This window comes from Lampetra planeri, chromosome 7 (assembly GCF_965212315.1).
Source record: "Lampetra planeri chromosome 7, kcLamPlan1.2.h2, whole genome shotgun sequence".
Taxonomy (NCBI): Eukaryota; Metazoa; Chordata; class Hyperoartia; order Petromyzontiformes; family Petromyzontidae; genus Lampetra; species Lampetra planeri.
In genome coordinates, this window is record NC_136113.1 from 10,909,375 (window position 1) to 10,929,275 (window position 19,901).

General features: G+C 50.2%; 1 protein-coding gene across 1 annotated transcript in view; it reads left to right on the forward strand.

The window, feature by feature from the left end:
• EPRS1 (glutamyl-prolyl-tRNA synthetase 1) overlaps positions 1-19,901 on the forward strand; it is a 33,525-nt gene that overhangs the window by 11,126 nt on the left and 2,498 nt on the right. Inside the window, exons 13-32 of the mRNA XM_078596322.1 lie at positions 27-137; positions 719-855; positions 1,198-1,405; positions 1,923-2,035; positions 3,002-3,119; positions 4,155-4,298; positions 5,013-5,222; positions 5,522-5,824; positions 6,921-7,228; positions 9,587-9,638; positions 9,809-10,018; positions 10,596-10,668; positions 11,356-11,435; positions 11,828-11,929; positions 14,455-14,610; positions 15,234-15,431; positions 16,005-16,178; positions 16,774-16,934; positions 18,307-18,385; positions 19,221-19,285. Coding sequence (XP_078452448.1) covers positions 27-137; positions 719-855; positions 1,198-1,405; positions 1,923-2,035; positions 3,002-3,119; positions 4,155-4,298; positions 5,013-5,222; positions 5,522-5,824; positions 6,921-7,228; positions 9,587-9,638; positions 9,809-10,018; positions 10,596-10,668; positions 11,356-11,435; positions 11,828-11,929; positions 14,455-14,610; positions 15,234-15,431; positions 16,005-16,178; positions 16,774-16,934; positions 18,307-18,385; positions 19,221-19,285 — 3,002 coding nt within the window. The remainder of the gene's footprint in view (positions 1-26; positions 138-718; positions 856-1,197; positions 1,406-1,922; positions 2,036-3,001; positions 3,120-4,154; positions 4,299-5,012; positions 5,223-5,521; positions 5,825-6,920; positions 7,229-9,586; positions 9,639-9,808; positions 10,019-10,595; positions 10,669-11,355; positions 11,436-11,827; positions 11,930-14,454; positions 14,611-15,233; positions 15,432-16,004; positions 16,179-16,773; positions 16,935-18,306; positions 18,386-19,220; positions 19,286-19,901) is intronic.

Genomic DNA, 19,901 nt, shown 5'->3' on the forward strand with positions numbered 1-19,901 from the left:
TGATGTGCGACCCGGTGTACGTGCAGGTGATCGACCCAATCGCCCCGCGCTACACAGCGCTGCAGAAGGAGGGCGCTGTCACCGTTCTTGTGGCCGGGGCCCAGGAGGAGCAAAAGGATGCTGCCAAACACCCCAAGGTAAAAACCTGTATTGTGGATGATATTGGTCGCAAAAGCCTACATGTTAAACCACCACCCCAAGGTAAGACGGACACCCCTCACTGTTGGCTACAGTCACACAGGCTCAATGTTAAATGAACCGCGTGGCTTTACACTTATTTCTCATGTTACAGAAGCATGCGGCCTCTCTCCTTGACTGGCTGGTGGTGTTGGTGTTTGCCGTTTTTGCCCGAAATGCTAGCCTATTATACAACAACTGCAACTTGCTTTGGCAACGTGGTATGAGTGACAGAGTTCTGTAACTTCAATTAAACCCGAGTTTGTTACTAAATAATGTGGTGCACAGTGATTGGTCCACATAGCACGCAACAACATTGGGTAGTTACATAACCTCTGTCATCGGAGTGAACGTTGCTGTTCCAGTTGCCTATTATAGGGAGACTAACACATTTATCCAGATCCGGGGCAACTACATTAATTATTATGTACATTCATTATGGTTGAAAATGCCACTGCTGGCTTCAATTGCCCTGAAATTGAGCGAGCAAATCCGTGACCTGGGATTGACTCGGGGTCGCCCTTGCGTGTGCTGCCGGCAGAACGTCGCGGTCGGCATGAAGACCGTGTGGTATGGGCCGCGCGTGCTGATCGACGGCGCCGACGCTGAGACGCTGCGTGAGGGCGAAGTCGTCACCTTCATCAACTGGGGGAACCTCCGCATCGGCAAGATTCACCGGTGCGGAACACCTTGCCACTGCACCAAAATCCAAACTTTTCGCATTGAGAGTGAACGCGCGGTATTCAGTCTCTCAACGATGCTCTATATTTGGTCATGTATTTCTGTTTTTATAATTGCTGTCGGGCCAGCTGTTGAAAGCATTTATGTCCGTCCGTTCATCTCTAAGGGACTTGGCCCATTGAAAACTGGCCACATTGATCCAAAAGGTTTCCCAAAACAGAGGCAAAATTGGTGCAAAGAGGTTCTATTTGCAAAAATCTACCGCGTTTTACCCTTTCCATACTGTTAATTAAATACCTCGATTTGCAAGAGACGCTTTGTTGCCGCGGCTTTGCTTAGGACGGCGGCGGGCGCGGTGTCGTCGGTGGAGGCGGCGCTGAACCTGGACAACAAGGACTTCAAGAACACGACGAAGCTCACGTGGCTGGCGGAGACGGCGCGCGGCCCCGCCACGCCCGCCGTGTGTGTCCACTACGACCACATTATCTCCAAGGCCGTGCTGGGCAAGGACGACGACTTCAAGGACTTCATCAACCGCAACAGCAAGGTTGGTTGCACCCACACCCCCCCGGCCCCCGCCCCCTGCCCTGCGAAGTGTGTCGTCGTCTTCTTCCCGCGTGCTGTGCACCATGTGCGTGCACGTGTGCTGCTACCCACCATGTGCGTGTGCGTGTGCTGCTACCCATGCCCTGTACCGATGGCACATTGCTCTGTGTCGCACACACTGTGCCACGTGTCCCATTACTCCATGTTGTATATCCAAGACCCCTCCTCCTCGATACCCTGTGATCCACACTTAATGTCCCATGCTCCACACACCATGACCTATTTTCCACACTCCATGTGCTGTGCCCCACTATCCGTCTTCTATACCCAAGACCCGATTCCTCAAACACTTTGTAAACGAACCCCCCAATGTCCTGTGTCTCACACCCTCGTGGTCAGTGCTCCACACCCAAAGCTGCGCACCGCCCACACCCTGTGATCCGCGCCCCAACCGCTCGTGCCTCTCCGTCCCCGCGGCCACGTCCGTGCCATGACACTCCGTGTGCGGGCGCGTGCAGAAAGAGACGGCCATGATTGGGGACCCGTGCCTGGCGGAGCTCAAGAAAGGCGACATCATCCAGGTGCAGCGACGCGGCTTCTACATCTGCGACCAGCCCTATGAGACCATCAGGTGGGTGCAGCTCGCCGAGCCTTGCAGAGACACCGCACCACCACCGCCTTCAGGACGGCACTTTTAAACAGGTTTTATGCGCGCGTGTGTTCTTGTTTTATGGCTATGACGAAGCCACCCAGAATGTGCACAATTTTGTGAGATCTGAGAAGCTATGCTGGATTAAACCTGGATAATGCTTGGGTGGGCAACTGACATCAGTGAAATGGATTCTGCAGACTGCTGTGGGTCTATATTGTCAGCAGGGGGTAGTTGGGGCACTGTACTGTGTGCTAATGTATGCTCCCCACTAACCTGCTCTGACCAGTGTTGTGACGGATGGTCAAATAACCCCAAAGACCTGTACGGTGTGGGGAGGCCCCTCATCCAGCAGTGGATTGACAAGAGGGCTGTACTTGGAAGTGTGTGTTAATGTATGAGCATGAGCCGAAGCATTAGTTGATGGATTTTTTAGCATATATTAGGCTCACAATGCATGGTATCAAGTCGGGCGCATGAGAATTCTGACTGATTTACGAACATCGGTGTCCTTGCACACTACAGCTTCTACACCGTGCGCCACAGTGGCAGTTAATGATTCCTGTATTAAATTGTCACCCTGAATCCGACACGTCTTTGAAACTTGGGAGAGATGGATGGTTACACACTCTTAATAACATCTCTTATACGTGTGAATGTGTGTTTTCTTGTGTATATTGCAATGTGTGTGTCTGACGCAGGTCCAATTGCAGGTAATGCACACTTGGTAATCCGGATATAAATCTACCCGGGGGGTTCTTTTGGTCTCTTCAGCCCAAAATGAGTACTGAGTGCAGTGATGTATTGATGTGAGCACTATTGAGAGAAGCAGCTGTGATCGAGGCTGGGCGTGGTGCTGGCCACATCACTCTTCGTATCACGCATGCTTATACAAATGTTCTCTTCAAAATTACATGTGGCTCAATGCGGGAGATGTTTGTGTTCCAGCCCACACAGCTGCAGGGAGGCTCCCTGTGTGCTCATCTACATCCCTGACGGACACACCAAGGATATGCCAACGTCGGGCTCCAGGGAGAAGAGCAAGGCTGATGCTGGCAAGAAAGAGGTGGGGACGATTCAGAGAGACACCGTGGCGACCTTACAGCCCTTTACACATTCCTCCAGCGGAGGGAGCCAGTAGGAACGTTGGGTTGCTCGGTCAATGGCCAGAGTCAACAGCGGCGTGGTGTATTCCGCAAATATGCCCGACTGTGAGGGCGGGCACAAGCCGGCGTGAGTAGGTTAAACGTTGAGTTTTATAAGGGCACCACGGGGTGACCAGCCCCTCCCCACCTAGCCCCCACCCCTCCCACCCCTCACCCAGCCCCACCTTCCCCACCCAGCCCCACCCTCCCCACCCAGCCCTACCCTCCCTACCCAGCCCCTCCCTGCACGACAGACACAATAATTCCCTGTGGGCTGGTGGAACCAGTGGGTTCCTACCAGTACAAAATACTTAAGCAGACCTCCTTCACATATCGGTGTCTCCACATAAAAAACGAAAGTGTTTCTTACACAAACAATCAACTGCACGGGCTTCTGGGAGTCTATAATTTCAGCAGCATTGTTTTATGACAAGCAAACTTTGGACTGGTTTCGACATACAGTGTCGCATCAGGCTTGCTTAAATCAATGCTGGTGAACTGCCATTCTTAAAGGCAAAGACCCCCTCCCACTTACGCTATGGGGTCCCAGTTCAATGTAAAATCATATTGCAATACATAACTCAACATAATAATTCGACTAAACCTCGGAGTTCATCTGTGGAAACGACTAGAGGCAGTTAACTGAAGATCGATTGGTACTACCATGAGTAGAGCAGCAGTTGAAAAAGTTGCTTCAGTATCGAGTGTGCAGGCAGTGCGACTGCACCTGGACCCACGGGCCAGAGGGCCCAAGTCGCCAGGTTACGAAGAGGGAGAAAGGTGGAGAGAAATAGTCCCATTACTTTCCTTTCATCCGGGCCAATGCCAATCACACTACGCCACCGGGTTAATAAAAGTTTCCAACCAGAAGTGCTTCAGTTACCAATAGCAAGTGCTCGCTCAACCACTGAAGGGCCAGTGCTGCGCCCCTTTCTGTCCTCCTGTTGTCGCTGCAGAAGGCGGCCGGTTTCGCGAGTGGCACGGCCGTGGCATCGTGCCCCCCCAACGCAGCGCCGGCGTGCGACGCGGCACGGCTCTACCAGCTGGTGTCGGAGCAGGGGGAGTTGGTGAGGACGCTCAAGGGAAAAAAGGCGGCCAAGGTACGGCACGAGCCTGGCACGGCACGCGGCACAGATGGCCTCTGCTGCACCGCAATGAACGGGCGTACGCACACGTGCACACAAAACGCGCTGTGCAGTGCCGTAGCTGTCGAGTGTGCAGGAAGTTGCAACTGCACCTGGTTCCATGGGTGGAATGGGCCTGCACTCTCCCATCTACAAAGTAGTGGGGGAAATGTGGAATGGATTGGTCCCCAATCCATTCCTTATGCCAAGGCCCATGCCAACGACGCTACGCCACAAACATTGTGTCTGCACAGTGAGGTTTAAAGGTTTATTGCTTGAGCTCTGTCAGAGTGAGCTCACCGGTGTGTTGTACTGTGTCACTGCTTCCACAGGAGAAAGTTGATGCGGCCGTGAAGGCCTTGCTGGCGCTGAAGTGAGGTATAAAGTTTTATTGCTTGAGCTCTGTCAGAGTGAGCTCACCGGTGTGTTGTCCTGCGTCACTGCTTCCACGGGAGGAAGTTGATGCGGCCGTGAAGGCCTTGCTGGTGCTGAAGTGAGGTATAAAGGTTTATTGCTTGAGCTCTGTCAGAGTGAGCTCACCGGTGTGTTGTCCTGCGTCACTGCTTTCACGGGAGGAAGTTGATGCGGCCGTGAAAGCCTTGCTGGTGCTGGAGTGAGGTATAAAGGTTTATTGTTGAGCTTGTCAGAGTGAGCTCACCGGTGTGTCGTCCTGCGTCACTGCTTCCACAGGAGGAAGTTGATGCGGCCGTGAAGGCCTTGCTGGCGCTAAAGTTGGAGTTTAAGACGAAGACCGGGGAGGAGTACAAACCGGGAAAAGCGCCAGCGCAGAACTGCACGTCCGAGCAGCAGTGTGGCTCGTCGGACCCTGTGGCGCTCTTCAACAGCGTGACGGCACAGGGGGACAAAGTGAGGGAGCTGAAGGGGAAAAAGGCTCCCAAGGTGAGCTGGAACTTATTATGTGCTTTCAAAAATCCTTGATTATTTTACATGCTCTATTAAAATTTCCTATTTGCATCATGTTGTACAATGGAGGACCCGGAGAAAAATCCACATCACCACGGGGAGAACATGCAAACTCCAAATATATAGGCATCGGGGTCAGGATCGAACCCACAACCTCCTTGTATATAAGGCGAGGTAGTTAACATCTCACCACCGTGGCACCTTGTTCCATGGTGTCGCCCTCAAGCTCTTGTGCCTCTCACTTACTCCTTCGTTTTCCACCTGCTGCTCATCAGGATGAGATCGACGCCGCGGTGAAACAGCTGCTCGCTGCCAAGACTGCGTACAAGTCCGCGACGGGACAAGACTACAAAGCAGATGCTCCCCCTGCCGCGGTGGCTGCGGTGGCTTCGGTGGCTGCGGTGGCTGCGGTGGCTTCTCCGGTGGTTGCGGTGGCTTCTCCGGTGGCTGCGGTGGCGGGCGGAGAGAAGGGAGCAGCAGGTCCCTCGGACGGAGGAGCCCTTGGCAAGGAGCTGTTTGACAAGGTGGCCGAGCAGGGGGAGGCCGTGAGGTTGCTCAAAACCAGCAAGGCTGAAAAGGTGTGTGGTCTTTTGTGTCGAAGCCGGTGAGCCGAGTGTGATTCCTGCTTACGGCCAACATCGGCGACGAATATCTTAACTGGTCCTGGGCCTCCTCCCCTAGATTGACTCGACATTAAGTTAGTACCTGGTGCGGTGTTATAACATCAGCACTGGGGAAACAAAGATAGCCATGCATGGTTGGGGCCACCCACATACCCCTCATGTGCCGTATTGGCCTTCATAGGTGCTCGCTAAAACACTTGCCTCAGCTGTATTTAAGGCTATTTGGGGGATGTGTTTTGTGTCTCCTCTAGATATGACATATTTATTGGTTAAATGTATTGCTGCAATATACTCCTACCTGATTAAATATAAGTGAACAGACTGACTCGTAATATTTAGTTCACCATATTTTGTGCCACCTCACCTAGTCGCATTTATTAAAGAGAGCTGCAGTTGCGGCTAAGAGCTCCTATCTTCCAGATGTGGTTTTGTGGGTTGGCTGCGCATTGAGCATTTCTTCTTTCGGGCTTTCTCCACGTGCTGCAACCACTGCTGTGGGCATCTACTGGACATCTGTGAAAAGTGCTTTTTCGCTCATTGGATTCCTCCAGTGTATGAAAATATTCTGAATCTGATCTTCACGGGTCAGTGCTCCGCAGCAGCATGAAGCGAGCGCTTGAGAAGTTCTCAACACGCAGCCCGACCTGGGAAATTACCAGCGGCTGCATAAATGTACATGTTTACAAAGATATCATGTTGCAGACCAGCGCATGTTGCAACTGCCTGTGTTTGCGTGTTCGTTGGAGGCATTATGGAGAAAAATAATTAAGTTGTATTATTTTAATTCTTCAAAATTTGTGTTTGAGCTGTATTATTTTAATTCTTCAAAATGTTTATTTGCACTATAAATTCAGTTCAGTCTAAATGTAGTATGTTAGTGAATAACAAATGTATAGTATGCCTGACAATCTACTGCTTACCATTGTGATAAGTCTACAATTATTACATTTTGTGTAGCGTGGTGGCCTTCATCTACAAAAGGCTTGACAGATGGTTTTAATTAGTATGACTTATTGTTGAATTCACTTGACGTCACTTCCATCAACTTCAGGCGCAAGTGGAGGCAGCTGTGAAGCAGCTGTTGGCGCTGAAGGAACAGTACAAGGCGGCCACGGGGCACGATTACAAACCCGCCAGCACCGGGGATGCCAAGAACGGCGCCAGGAAGCAGGAGGCCAAGAAGCAGGAGGCCAAGAAGCAGGAGCCCAAGAAGCAGGAGGCCAAGAAGCAGGAGGCCAAGAAGGAGGTGTTACCCAAGAAGGAGGTGTTACCCAAAGGTGCGAGCGCTAGCAAGGACAGCAAGCCAAAGGAGCAGGACAAAGGCTCGAGCAGCAGTGATGGCCCCAAGAAGCAAACCAGGTGAGTGAGTGTTTGTGTGTTTGTCTGAGCGGTGGTGTAGCGGGGACAACTACAGGGGCATCTCACTCCTCAGTGTGCCGGGTAAGGTCCTGGCAAGGATTATTCAACATCGCCTTGCTAGGCATGCTGAGGAGAGGCTTGCGGAGCCCCAATGTGGTTTCAGGAAAGGGCGGTCCTGCACAGATGCCATATTTTCTGTCCGTCTGCTACAGCAGAGGTGTAGGGAATTCCAAAAAGACCTACATCTCTGCTTTATTGACCTGGTCAAGGCCTATGATACCATCAGTAGGACTGGGCTCTGGGTTGTTCTTCGTGCTTTCGGAGTCCCTGACCCTCTGCTCACGATCATTAAGGACCTTCATGATGGTGAGCGGGCCCGGGTAAAACTACGTGGCCGGGAGTCGGAGCCTTTCCCTGTACACCTTGGGGTGCGACAGGGATGTCCTCTGGCTCCCACATTATTTAACATCTATTTCGACTGCGTAGTTCGTGAAGCCTTCAATGGCTGTACCGGGGGAATTACCATTTGGTACAGATATAATGGGAGGCTGATCGACGCCCGGGTGCGATCAAGGGATGGCTCCCTATTGGTCAACCACGTTATGTATGCCGATGATTTGGTAATAGCTGCTCATTCAGAAGAGGAGTTGGAGACGCTGCTGCTGAGACTGGAGCGTGCCACTAAGAGGTGGGGCCTTACCATCAGCCCCACCAAAACTAAGCACCTGCCTGGGTATTTTGTACCATCGGGCACTCCACCCCCACAACTCCCAATCGGTGATGGGGCAGTTGTTGAGAGAGTGGAGAGTTTCCCATACCTGGGCAGTGTGCTTATGACCGGCTCCAGTTTATCAGCAGAGGTCTCACTCCGAATCAGTCGAGCGGCAATATCTTTTCATCGGTTGCGTAACGCTGTGTGGAAGCTACCTGGTCTGTCGCTCCGCACGAAGCTTCAGGTCTTCTCGGCCACGGTCATTCCCTCCCTTCTCTACGCTTGCGAAACGTGGACCCCCCTAGTGGAGCATCTTCGCCGGTTGGAAACATTTAGGCTGGCCTGCCTACGATCCATCCTGGGTTTAACCAGGCTGGATTGTGTGAGGAGCTCACAAGTCCTTGAAAGATCTGGGCAAAGTCCCATCAGTGAGCTCCTCCGGCAGGCAAGGCTGCGTTGGCTGGGTCATGTAGCCCGCATGCCCAGCCACCGCATGCCTAAACAGCTTTTGTTCGGCCGGATCGAGGGGGCTAAGCGGGCGCGGCACGGGCTAGAGAAGAGATGGAGTGATGTGGTACAGGAGGACGTGGAGCTGAGTGGACTTGCCGATGACTGGTACCAGCGGTGTCAAGATCGGCCTCAGTGGAGGAGGCTCGTGAAGGACGCTACTGGGCAGTTGGAGGCAGTCGCCCTCCAACAACAACGGAGGGCGGAGGAGCGACGCTCACAACAACGAGCGGAGCGCCGGGTGGCTAAAGCACAGCAAGTTGGCACAGTAGGGGGCACAGGTGGTGCATCAGCCAGTCATCTCGGTCATCTCGGTCAGTCGACCCGTGGCACCTGGGTCTGCCCCGTGACCTCCTGCCAGCGGGCGTTCGACACTTCACGTGGCCTCAGGGTGCACATGGCCTGGCACAAGCGTCGTGGTGACGTCACCGCCACTTAGTGGCGAATGGCGGTTGTTGTTGTAGCGGGGAGTGCACTGCACTACGAAGCTGGCGACCCGGATTCGATTTCCCCGCTCACGGCCACCAACACCGGTGACGATTATTTGAAATGGTCCTGGGCTTTCCTTAGGTCGACTCGGCCTCAAATGAGTACATGGTGCGGTGTGTAAACATGGCCACGAGAGAGACAATGACGGCCGGATGTGGTGCTGGCCACCCACCCTCCTGTGTGCCGTGCCGGCCTTCACTGGTGCTCGCTAACAGCACTTACCCCAACAGTCTGTTAAAGCTATACTTGGGTGATCTTTGTTTTGTTTGATCATAGATTATTATTTTTTAGGAATTGTAATTGATCACCAATTCCATCTAGTTTTTGGGATGGTAATGGGCATTATATGAGGGATGTGGTGGGGAAACGTGATAACCCACAGATATGTTTTATAATAACCCGTGCCAGCTCCATTGGAACGCTTTCCAATCCTCTTGTTATTGAATCATCTCCCTACAGGTGACTGCTCAATTGAGTTAACAATTTATCCACCACTTAATCTGCAGTCTTGCAACAAAAACCCTGCTTTATGGACCATTACATTTGGTGTCTTATAACGTTTTTCAAAGGCACCCCTCAAATGTTCATTTTGTTTTGACATTGGTCAATTTTTGGGCACATCTGTGCATTTGTGTGTGTGTGTACGTTAGACTGGGCATGGAAGTGAAAAAGTTGGAAAACTTCTCAGAATGGTACTCCCAGGTAAGAATCTCGGACTCATCGCTGTCCTGTGTGTGCAATACACCGCTCAGCTGATGTCACGTGATTTCAGCCAGTGAGCAACACCATGGCGTGCCTCAATCACCATTTACATTTAATTTCTCTGGCGACTCATAATTATTAATGTCGTTATTGACACGTCACGTTTGAAGGTGATCACCAAGTCTGAGCTGGTCGAGTACTACGATGTGAGCGGCTGCTACATCCTGCGGCCCTGGGCCTACTCCATCTGGGAGGCCATCCAGCAGTTTTTCAACGCTGAGATCATGAAGCTGGGTGTAGAGAACTGCTACTTCCCCATGCTGGTGTCCCAAGCCGCGCTGGAGAGAGAGAAATCCCACATTGCAGACTTCGCTCCCGAGGTGAGTCATCTAAAATTAAGCTCGTTTCTAGTTACTTCGCTGCGATGTACGATGCGGTTTAATTTGGGGTTCATATTCGATACGTTTGTTTCAGCAATGTGTTGTTCTTCCGGGGTCGTGCTCTGGAGGGATACCATTTAGATAATTTTGCTGCTTTAAATTTCCACATGATCAGCAATTTTGTTGAGCTATCATATCTGACCAGTTTTGTATCTTTAAAAAAACTAACAGCTCAGTGGGCTTGTCCTAGTGAAATAAAACATAGTGTAGTTGTAGTTTCTGTATTTTAGTGATTTGATTATATTTCCTATACTTTGCACTCCTTTCATTGTTTTGTATTGTTGTAACTTTCTGAGCAGCCTCGACTGGACATCTGTGAAAAAGAGCTCCATAGCTCCTTGAATTTCTCTAGGATAAATAAAGAGTGATTCACTGTGGGATGTGCAGCACGTAGCTTGTCCTCTGGTACAGGCTTAAGTGTTCTCTCGGTGATTATTAGAAAATTACAGGAATGAATAAGAATACCTTAAAATGTCTTCCCCTGTTTTATAACTGTTTAATTTATTTGTTACTTCAGGTTGCATGGGTCACCAGATCAGGCAAAACGGATCTGGCAGAACCTGTAGCAATCCGTCCAACCAGCGAGACAGGTCTGTCTTTTTGTCATCAAACCCTCCAACCTTACTGCATATCAAATAAAATGCATCCACTGGTCACATGACCATTAGTCTTGAAAACGTTTTGGCTGAGCAATAGACTTCTAACTTTGCATCAATTCATTAATTAAAATAGATTATTGTGGTCATGATACTTTCAATGATTCCTGCACGTGGTTAGCACACTATACTATGAACACGACAATCTGAGGTTTTATTCCCAACCGTGGCTAACATTTGTGGCGAGTGATATCTGAACCAGAGCTGGGCCCCCATTCACGGACCCGCACTGATCAGCTTGATCAAATATGGCCAAACACAGCAAGGGGAGGCTATCGTCCGGCAGTTAATTGACAAGAACTTTACATTATTATTCATGTTGCATGGAATTGGTTCCCATTATCCCTGTAGGCACTCGAGGTACTAGATTAACGGCAATAAAAAAAATCTTGAATATTGACACCATGTCTCGTGACAATTCATCATTGTAAGTGGATGGCAAATCTTCGCACACTGATTGAGCAGTAGTGTGTCTGCATCATTAGCGTATCACTTGGTGTTCAGCACAGATGCCGTCGTTAGTGCACCGCTGCTTGTCAGCTGTGCATGTGAGCTGCGTGCGTCAATCCTGATGTAATCGTGTTGGTTGGTAATGCCAGCGCGCGTTCCTTCTTTTGGCAGTGATGTACCCCGCGTTTGCGAAGTGGGTGCAGTCGCACCGGGATCTGCCCATCAAGCTGAACCAGTGGTGCAGTGTGGTGGTGAGTCTGTCCTCTCTACCGAGCAGTTAACTTGCTCAAACTCTCGAAACCTCTACCCATCTCAAAGCTTGGTTCTCGACAAACAACATTGTGAAATCACTGTTGCGTCATTAAAAAAATATCCTGAGGATTAAGGTTAAAAGGCTCTATTGTTTCAGTTTGCCCTGAGATTATTGAATATTTGATTCTAATTCTTATTGTGTTTAAAATGTGTTTTTTTTAACTCAAAACACTTGGGTATCTCCCATGACTTGCTGACAGTAAGCCTTCACCAAAGGGCCTTGAAATGCACCCAACCTGGCAGAGGCACAATAGTGATGCCACCACCAATTAGTGGCGGATGGCAGCTGATGTTTTTTGTTGTTTCTGTGCGTGTGTGTCTGCATCATTAGCGTTGGGAGTTCAAGCACCCACAGCCTTTCCTGCGCACGCGCGAGTTCCTGTGGCAGGAGGGCCACACGGCATACGCCAATGCAAAGGACGCCAAAATTGAGGTTTCTCCTGCGCTTCCACCACCAACAAACTATTTTCTTTTTTATGATCAGGTTAGGCCCCCACTAAGCTAGAAAGGTATTTTTCAGAAGCGACCTGGCCACAAATGATAGCTCAACGAAGTGGCTTATCACGTGGAAACATATAATAGCAATTTAATTTTAAACGTGTTTCCAAATGTGGAGGGAAAAACCGGAGGACCCGGAGAAACATCCACGCCACCACGGGGAGAACATGCAAACTCCAAATATACAGGTGTCAGGGTCGGAATCAAACCCACAACCTCCTCTATACCAGGCAAGGCAGATAACATCTTGCCACCATGGCACCCAAACAAATCCCAACCCCTTCTGCTCAAAGGGGGGTAGGAGTAGTGAAGTGGTAGCTGGATATAAGTACACCAGATATAAGCGACACGTTTTTACATCACACTGGTGGGGTGGAAGGCAAAGAGCAGCTTTTGATACAAGTGTAATGACAGGGTGACACCTGCTGGCCTGGAAAGGGAATCTCGGGTACGGGCGCGGTTAAGTACCAACCAATCAGAGAAGGAGGTGTATCTGGGGCAAAGGTAACAGGGTGGGGTTAACCGAGATACTCCGGGAACTTGCTGGAAGGTTCCACGAGAGGGCGTGGCCAGAGGCGGGGCCTAGCCACGCCTGGGGGGATATAAGGGGGAGCGGAGCCAGGACTCGGGGCTCGTGTGTGGGGTCCTGGCTGCGTCGCTGCTCGCCGACATCTCACTCCGTCGTCTGGCCACGTAGAAGATCTCCTGCGGGGTTTCCATCGCCATTATCGTCACGCCGCCAGACAGCGGCGTGGCCGAGTGAGGGCGATGGGACCACGCCGAGTGATCGGCTGTGTGTGTTGCCAGTAGAGGCGTTAATACCTAGAGTTATACTCAGAGTGAGGGAGAACAAGTATTGGCCAGTGTTGTGCCCAGTGTGAGTAGTAAAGAAGAAGTACCCTCTACACGATGTGACGCGGAAGTCGCTCATTACACAAGCACACTGCGGGAATAAGCACAGCTGGCGTTCTCCCTGATGTTACGTAGTTGTATTCATCGTCCACTGTTTTTTAAGGCAAAGTCATTTGCTGCTCAAATTACCATTGAGGGAGGAGGTAGTGCTCATATGTCGTACATAGTCCTTACCCAGTGGTGGAAATTCCACATTCCTATGGAGGGGCAAGTCGTTCTATAAGACAACCACTGTTAACTTCCCCACGAAGTGATGCTCCTCGTTCAGTTGAGCCAAGATGGATGATGGTCGTCGTCAACGCCCAACCAGAATTTGAACTCGCAACCTTCAGACTGCGAGCTGATCACTCCACTATTTTACCAGGAGTTGTACAACAACCCATGAAGACGATATGAAACCTGGTCTTTTTCGCAAGAGTGTCCTGTGTTAAATCGTAATATTTATTTAAAAAGTTGTACATGTAGAACCAAACGTTAATAAACACAATTCTGAACAACAACAACAACTATTACACGTAAGTTAATAAACTTCAGAGGTGTTCATAATGGAAATAAAATTCTGACTGCGGTGATATTGCTCAGGTTTGAAACGTAGATATGAATTGTTTACTGTGTTCAATCGTTTCAAAATGAAATATGAAAGCAACTCCACACGTGAGTAGATAAATAATGCAGAGTAAAAAAGTTATAATGCATCTCTCTAAAATTCAATTAATCGTAATGTTAAAACGTCCAACCGTGGCACACACCATGTGAAGGGAAGTCCATTCAAGGATCTAATGCATGGAAAAAGAAAGGATCGGGAAAGGGAAGCGCTGCCCGGTTGGAAGTCCCAAGACGGACGTAGAGGGCACGGCTCAAGATGAGCAGCAGGAAGAGAGGAGGGGGAGGATCGCCGGGTAGGAAGGGGTGGAGGGGGAGAAGGAATGACCGGGCAAAAATGTCGGGGATTAGACGGTGATGATGATGATGATGAGAGGGAAGGGAGCAGAGGGAGCGAGTAGAAAGGAACGAACAGAAGTGAGCTGCATGGAGAAGCAGGTTCTGTTTTCACAGGGGGGGGGGGAGAGTGGGGGGGGGGGGGGTTTCAGATTTTAGACTTTTATTAGATTTGACTTAATTCAGCAGGAAGGGCCCAGAGTGAGGATGGTCACAAAGAGGTCACGTGATTCACGGAGATTTCAGCTGATTTAGATCTATAGATGTGGGTGTTGATCCACTTTAGAAATGTATAATTACATTTGTGTTATTTTTTATATCCTTCATATTGATTTTCATTGTCTCATTTGCACAGCGTCGTTCACCTCATTAGATAAAATGTAACCATTGCATATCATTTTCAAAAATTGAAAATGAGCTGCATGTATTCTTATGCACTCAATTCAGTACGTGTACGATTAGCGTAACGTTTAACTAATGAAATTGTGTATTTTCCTAGCACGCACGTGCAATGCAGTACTCACAGCATGGGAGCACGGTTGAGCGTGTTTTCTGTACGAGCGCGTCACACGCCCCCCTCACGATGCGCCGTTTGCATCTCCCCGGCAGGTGCGTCAGATCCTCGACTTGTATGCAGACGTCTACGAGAAGCTGCTGGCCATTCCGGTCGTGCGGGGACAGAAAACCGAGAAGGAGAAGTTTGCTGGAGCCGATTACACGACTACCGTGGAAGCCTTCATCTCCGCCAGCGGCCGTGCCATCCAGGCAAGCGGGCAGCGTGACGAGCGGACGTTTAACGCGCCGCGTGACACCCGCGCAAACGGGGGGCCTGCTGGCGTCCACGTGCCAGCATCGGATTGTATCTTGACTCCTGTAGAATTGTCAGGAGTGTGTGTGGACACCCGCCCCCACCCACCATCGTGGTACAAATTTTGTTATTGTGATTTGGCTTCCCCTGTGAAAAAATGACCGCTCCCACATTCGGAATATTATATTGTTTGAACCCCTGGGTACACATACAAATTGCAAGAATATCAATATGACTCCCTGCCTCCCGCAGCATGAGCATACTTTATACGGGTTAGGATTAGAGTTCGGTGGTTAGGGTTATGGTTTTTGCCCAATGTTTCATATAACCACGTCCAAATTTGCTTTGGTTTGTCTTAAGGTACAAGGCAAATTGACTATAACATAATTACAGCTGTGAGTAAATAAGAATGGTTTAGACTGGCTTGGGGCGGTCGTGGTTCACATAATGTATTTCACGTTGATCCCGGGGTGAGAATTCTGCGGGAGTCAAAACACCGTCTCACACCGGCTCCTGGAGCTGCCGCCCAGCGGCCATCCCCCAACACGGGCGTCTGGCTCATTGCGTCTGTGTCATCCAGGGCGCCACGTCGCACCACCTGGGCACCAACTTCTCGCGGATGTTCGAGGTCGAGTTTGAAGACCCCGAGCGTCCCGGGGAGAAGGCCTTTGCGTTCCAGAACTCGTGGGGCCTCACGACGAGAAGCATTGGCGTGATGACGATGGTTCACGGGGACGACAAGGGCCTGGTGGTGCCCCCTCGCGTGGCCTGCTTGCAGGTACCATCACAGGGAGTGGCGGCGAGTGACCCGGGGTTCATTATAATGAACTTTTCCTTTAATTAATTATTTTATCTTTAGACGTGACTTAACCGAAAGAACCAAAGAATAATTCCTGCAGTCACGAAAGCTCCAAAATTAAGATATAATGAACTTGCAGCAACATTGCTGGCTGATGCCACAATTACATTGTGATTTCCATTCATTATGAGTGACACAATTACAGTACAATTGTAATTTACCTCAGGTCTGGTGGGAAGAAAATGGAGTGTGGGGTAAAGGTAGAATGTGGAGTGCCAGTTACCTGCCATCCTCTACACTGGCTCCATCCAGTTTTCCATAGGATAGAAACGGAATGAATTGTTATTCTTCTGACTTGCGCGGTTCGATGCATTTATTGTATGAGCCTAAGTAATTTTTTTTTAATTTATGAATCCCGAGTGTTGGGCCAGAGATGTAGCCGGGGGGGGGGGGGGTGGACACAGGGGACGATAAGACGAGTCCTCTCGTGCGTCTGATGGGATGGGATGAAGTCACTTTGTCCGCGGGGTTCCTTGCGACCTCGCCGTACAGGTGGTGATCATCTCGTGCGGCGTCACGGTAAACCTGGCCGAGGGGGAGCGGAAGACTTTGTACGAGAAGTGCGAGGAGTACCTGCGCAGGCTGCGGGACGCTGGCGTGCGCGCCCGTGCTGACACGCGCGACAACTACTCGCCGGGCTGGAAATTCAACCACTGGGAGCTGAAGGTGCCGTGCTTTCCTCCCAGCCCCCACGCCCTTCACCTCTATACACTCTTTTAAAGTGTTTTTGAATATTTTTTTTCCCCAAGCGTTATCCACTATCGTGATATCGGTGTCATGTCACGAGACACAAAGGTAATTTTGAGATTTCACAAAGCACGGCAACCATGTTAAGAAAATGCCCCACGGAAGCGGATACCACTGAAATACATCTGAGATTCCATGCTGTGACTTCTGGTCCACACAGGAGAGGGGGTAGCACTTTATCACCTACCCTGCTGTTTGCCGCATGACGATCAGCTTAATAATTTTTCTCAGAGACAGAATTTAGCCAAATTGAATGCAGAACCAGATTTAATATGATAAGTCTTTATTTGTGCAGTCATTGGTGGTTGAGTGCATCAATACAGGACACTTGGGACGCCAGTTGAATCGGAGGCAGCTGCTTGGATTCGATGCCAGGGTGTCAGCAGTGCCGCTCGCCTATCTCACCTCTGAGCCACCTGGCCCACCTGCTGTCCATTTCTTTAACGTCACTTGGCTCCACCCCGTTCAGTGGCGCTGACGGGTGATGTCGACGTTGCCGCGATGCTGCACACAGGGCGTGCCGGTGCGCGTGGAGCTGGGCCCGCGTGACGTGCGCAACTGCGAGTTTGTGGCGGTGCGGAGGGACTTGGGCGAGAAGCTGGTGCGCAAGGAGGAGCAGGCCGTGGACTTCATCAAGGAGCTGCTCGAAAACATCCAGAGCAGCCTCTACGCCAAGTACGTGTGCCCACCTTTAGCGACACCGAAGAGCGGCATCTCTCCACTGCCCAGTCCTTGCCACCCATACCACGGGGGTCCACTTTGACATCATTGTCAACCTTTAAAATGCGTACATTAACGAAGCCACTGCACACTGCATGCAACGGATGGTTGGTAATCATGAAAAGCTGTACGGTGGGGGTTGTGAAGTCTGGAGTTGAGAAACACTGACCTCGGGACTGTCAGCTTTATACTATCAGCTTTACACTATCAGCTTTACACTGACTGTCAGCTTTATAATATTAACGTCACATTGACAATTATCTTTAAATTGACTGCTAGCTGTACACTGACTCTCATTATGCAAAGTCATTTGGTGTGGTCCTTCCTCTGCTCTCTCCTTGACCCAGTACTTGTAGGATTGTAGCTGAGAAGCGAAGTCATCAGTGTTTATCTGAGTGATAAGGGTACAGTTTTCTCCACTGCCGTGACTCTGTGGTTGCTTGTTTACTCTTCACCAGACGGTACTTCCCCCGTTGCTGCTGGTCATTATACCTAAAACGCCCTTCAACTGTTTTCGGTGTTAGCAGTGAATCGCTCACTATTTTAACGAACCCAGCGACTTGAGTTCAATTCCTGTCCATGGCTCTTATCATTGGTGAGTGATATCAGAAACTTGTTGTGGGTCTCCCCCAGTCCGTTTGGCCGAAAATGAGTAACTGGTGTGGTGTGTAAAACATCAGCACTGAGCAGCCAAAGGCGATCTCGAGTGGTGCTTAGCCGCACCACCCCCTCGCGCACCATTCTGGCCTGCTGAGGTACTCGGGATTAGCTCTTGTGCCATCAGTCCACAAAGGCCACACGAGGGATATTTGTGCAAGGCATGCATACCTCCACCGACTGAATTGCATCTATGATATGAGACAATACGTGACGTGCTTCCATACATACCTGCCAAGCTCCTTCTCGCGTTACGGCATCACAAATAAACTAATGCTCGCAGTAGACATTTAAGGAAGTCAACGTGAGATACTTGAACGAGGAGGTGAAGTGGTGGCGCACTGACACTGCTCACTGTGCTCCGGACCCAGCGACTGAAGTTCAACTCCCGGCCACCGCTAAGTGATGTCTGACCCAGTCCTAAATCCCCCTTCACTAATCGCACTAACCAGCATGGTGAAGTATGGTTAATGAATACCATAACTGCCACGGTGTGGGGAGACCTTCATCCAGCGGTGGATTGATGAGACGCTGTCAATTATTATCACCTGGAAGCTCGGAACGTGGGGACCGGAGTTTGAGAACTGCCGCCGCCCTCTCGTGGGGTCGCCGGCGTTTAGTTGGACTCGTTAACGATAGATGACGGCCGTGTGCTGTGTTCGGCGCGCAGGGCGTGCACGGACCTGCACACTCACATGGTGGTGGCCGACAGCATGGCGGAGCTGCAGAAGGCCATCGACCAGGGCAAGGTGAGGTCGTCTGGGGTTTGGTCATCGTCCCCTCCACCTGTTTTGCGCACCTTGTGTTCTCGCTCGCATCACAAATGGTCTCGACGACAGTGGCACAGCAGCAGCGCTAGGCGTTGTATTTGTGCTGCTGCGTGGTGGCCAGGTGACGAAGTGCTGATTGTCACCCCCCTCGTACGTGCGGTGGGCTATTCTCCGGATTCTCGAGTGAAGCCAAATGGTCATGAATGGGATTTCCCAAACATCCCGATCGAAATGTGAAAAGAGTTGGGACTCGGTAAGGCTCTCCTGGCTAAATAATTAACGGCAATATTACAATTATTGCTGTGTCCAGTGTGAAATAGTTGTGATAATTGCAGGTGTGTTGAAATGTGCAGCTTACGCTAAAATACATGAACATTGTTACGTGTTGCTTAAACTGGCAAGCATATAATTAAGAAAATGAATTAGTTTTAATAGTATTGCGAAATTATGCTTAAAATTTGTTTGAGAAAATGAGCTCAGGTTGACTTTCATAATGGCAGGCACGTTTAAAGTAAACCGTTGCCTCATGCAGCATGCCGAATGTGTGCTGTAAAACAACTGGCTAATGCATTTGACATTTACTCACGCTTCTACAACAGCACACTTGTGGTTTGCGAAGTGACCTACCAAATGTGAACGGAGAGAAAGAGACCGAGAAGCTGCTCACTAACGGAGATGGGACCACCCATTGCTTGGGCTAGGTATCGGGTCACCAAATTCTCTTGGCACAGCCTAACCGTTGAGCTGCCAGTGCCATACGTGCGAGACCCCTCCGTGACCCTGCGCATGCACATCCCTCTCTGTACCTATGCAGGTGGCGCAGGTTCCTTTCTGCTTGGAAATGGATTGCGAGGACGAGATCAAGAAGATCACCGCCAGGTGCGTTGTGTAGCACACGCGGCAGCCTGTCCCGAAGGCTCAGGAATGTATCTGCATTGCGTCGGCATGTACCAGGATAATTGCCTTGTTTAAATAGTCACGGCGTGGGCTGCGCATGTTGTGCGGACCCGCGTGGAACCTGCCGAGCCTCTACCCGCATATGGTCAAGCGCGTTTAGATAATGTGCCGTTTATGCCGGCTTAACACACACCCAGCAAGTTAAATATTCGTAAATATACAGCATCCATGAAAGCTCCGACATCTTGCATTCTAAACACAACATACACGCTCTACAAAGTGGCTGTAGGTTTTTCTCTTTTAGTGGAACCTGGAATATATTCAGTTGCAAATAACACGTGCGATGGTTAGGTTTAGCTTTTTTGCATGTGGCCAAGAAATGGGGTCTTTTCACGGCGACTTGTCACAATGGAAGGTGCGTGTTTGCGTACGCGCGAGCGTGCTGGGCGGCAGCACGGGCACGTGGGGGCATTTGTGATTCTTTAAGCTCTCACAGAATGGTTCCATTTGCCTTGAAGTCTTAGCCAGCAGGTACTGGACACTAAACTGTTGTCCGTTCAAAAACATCTATAAACTTAAACAAACTAACCTACTAAAC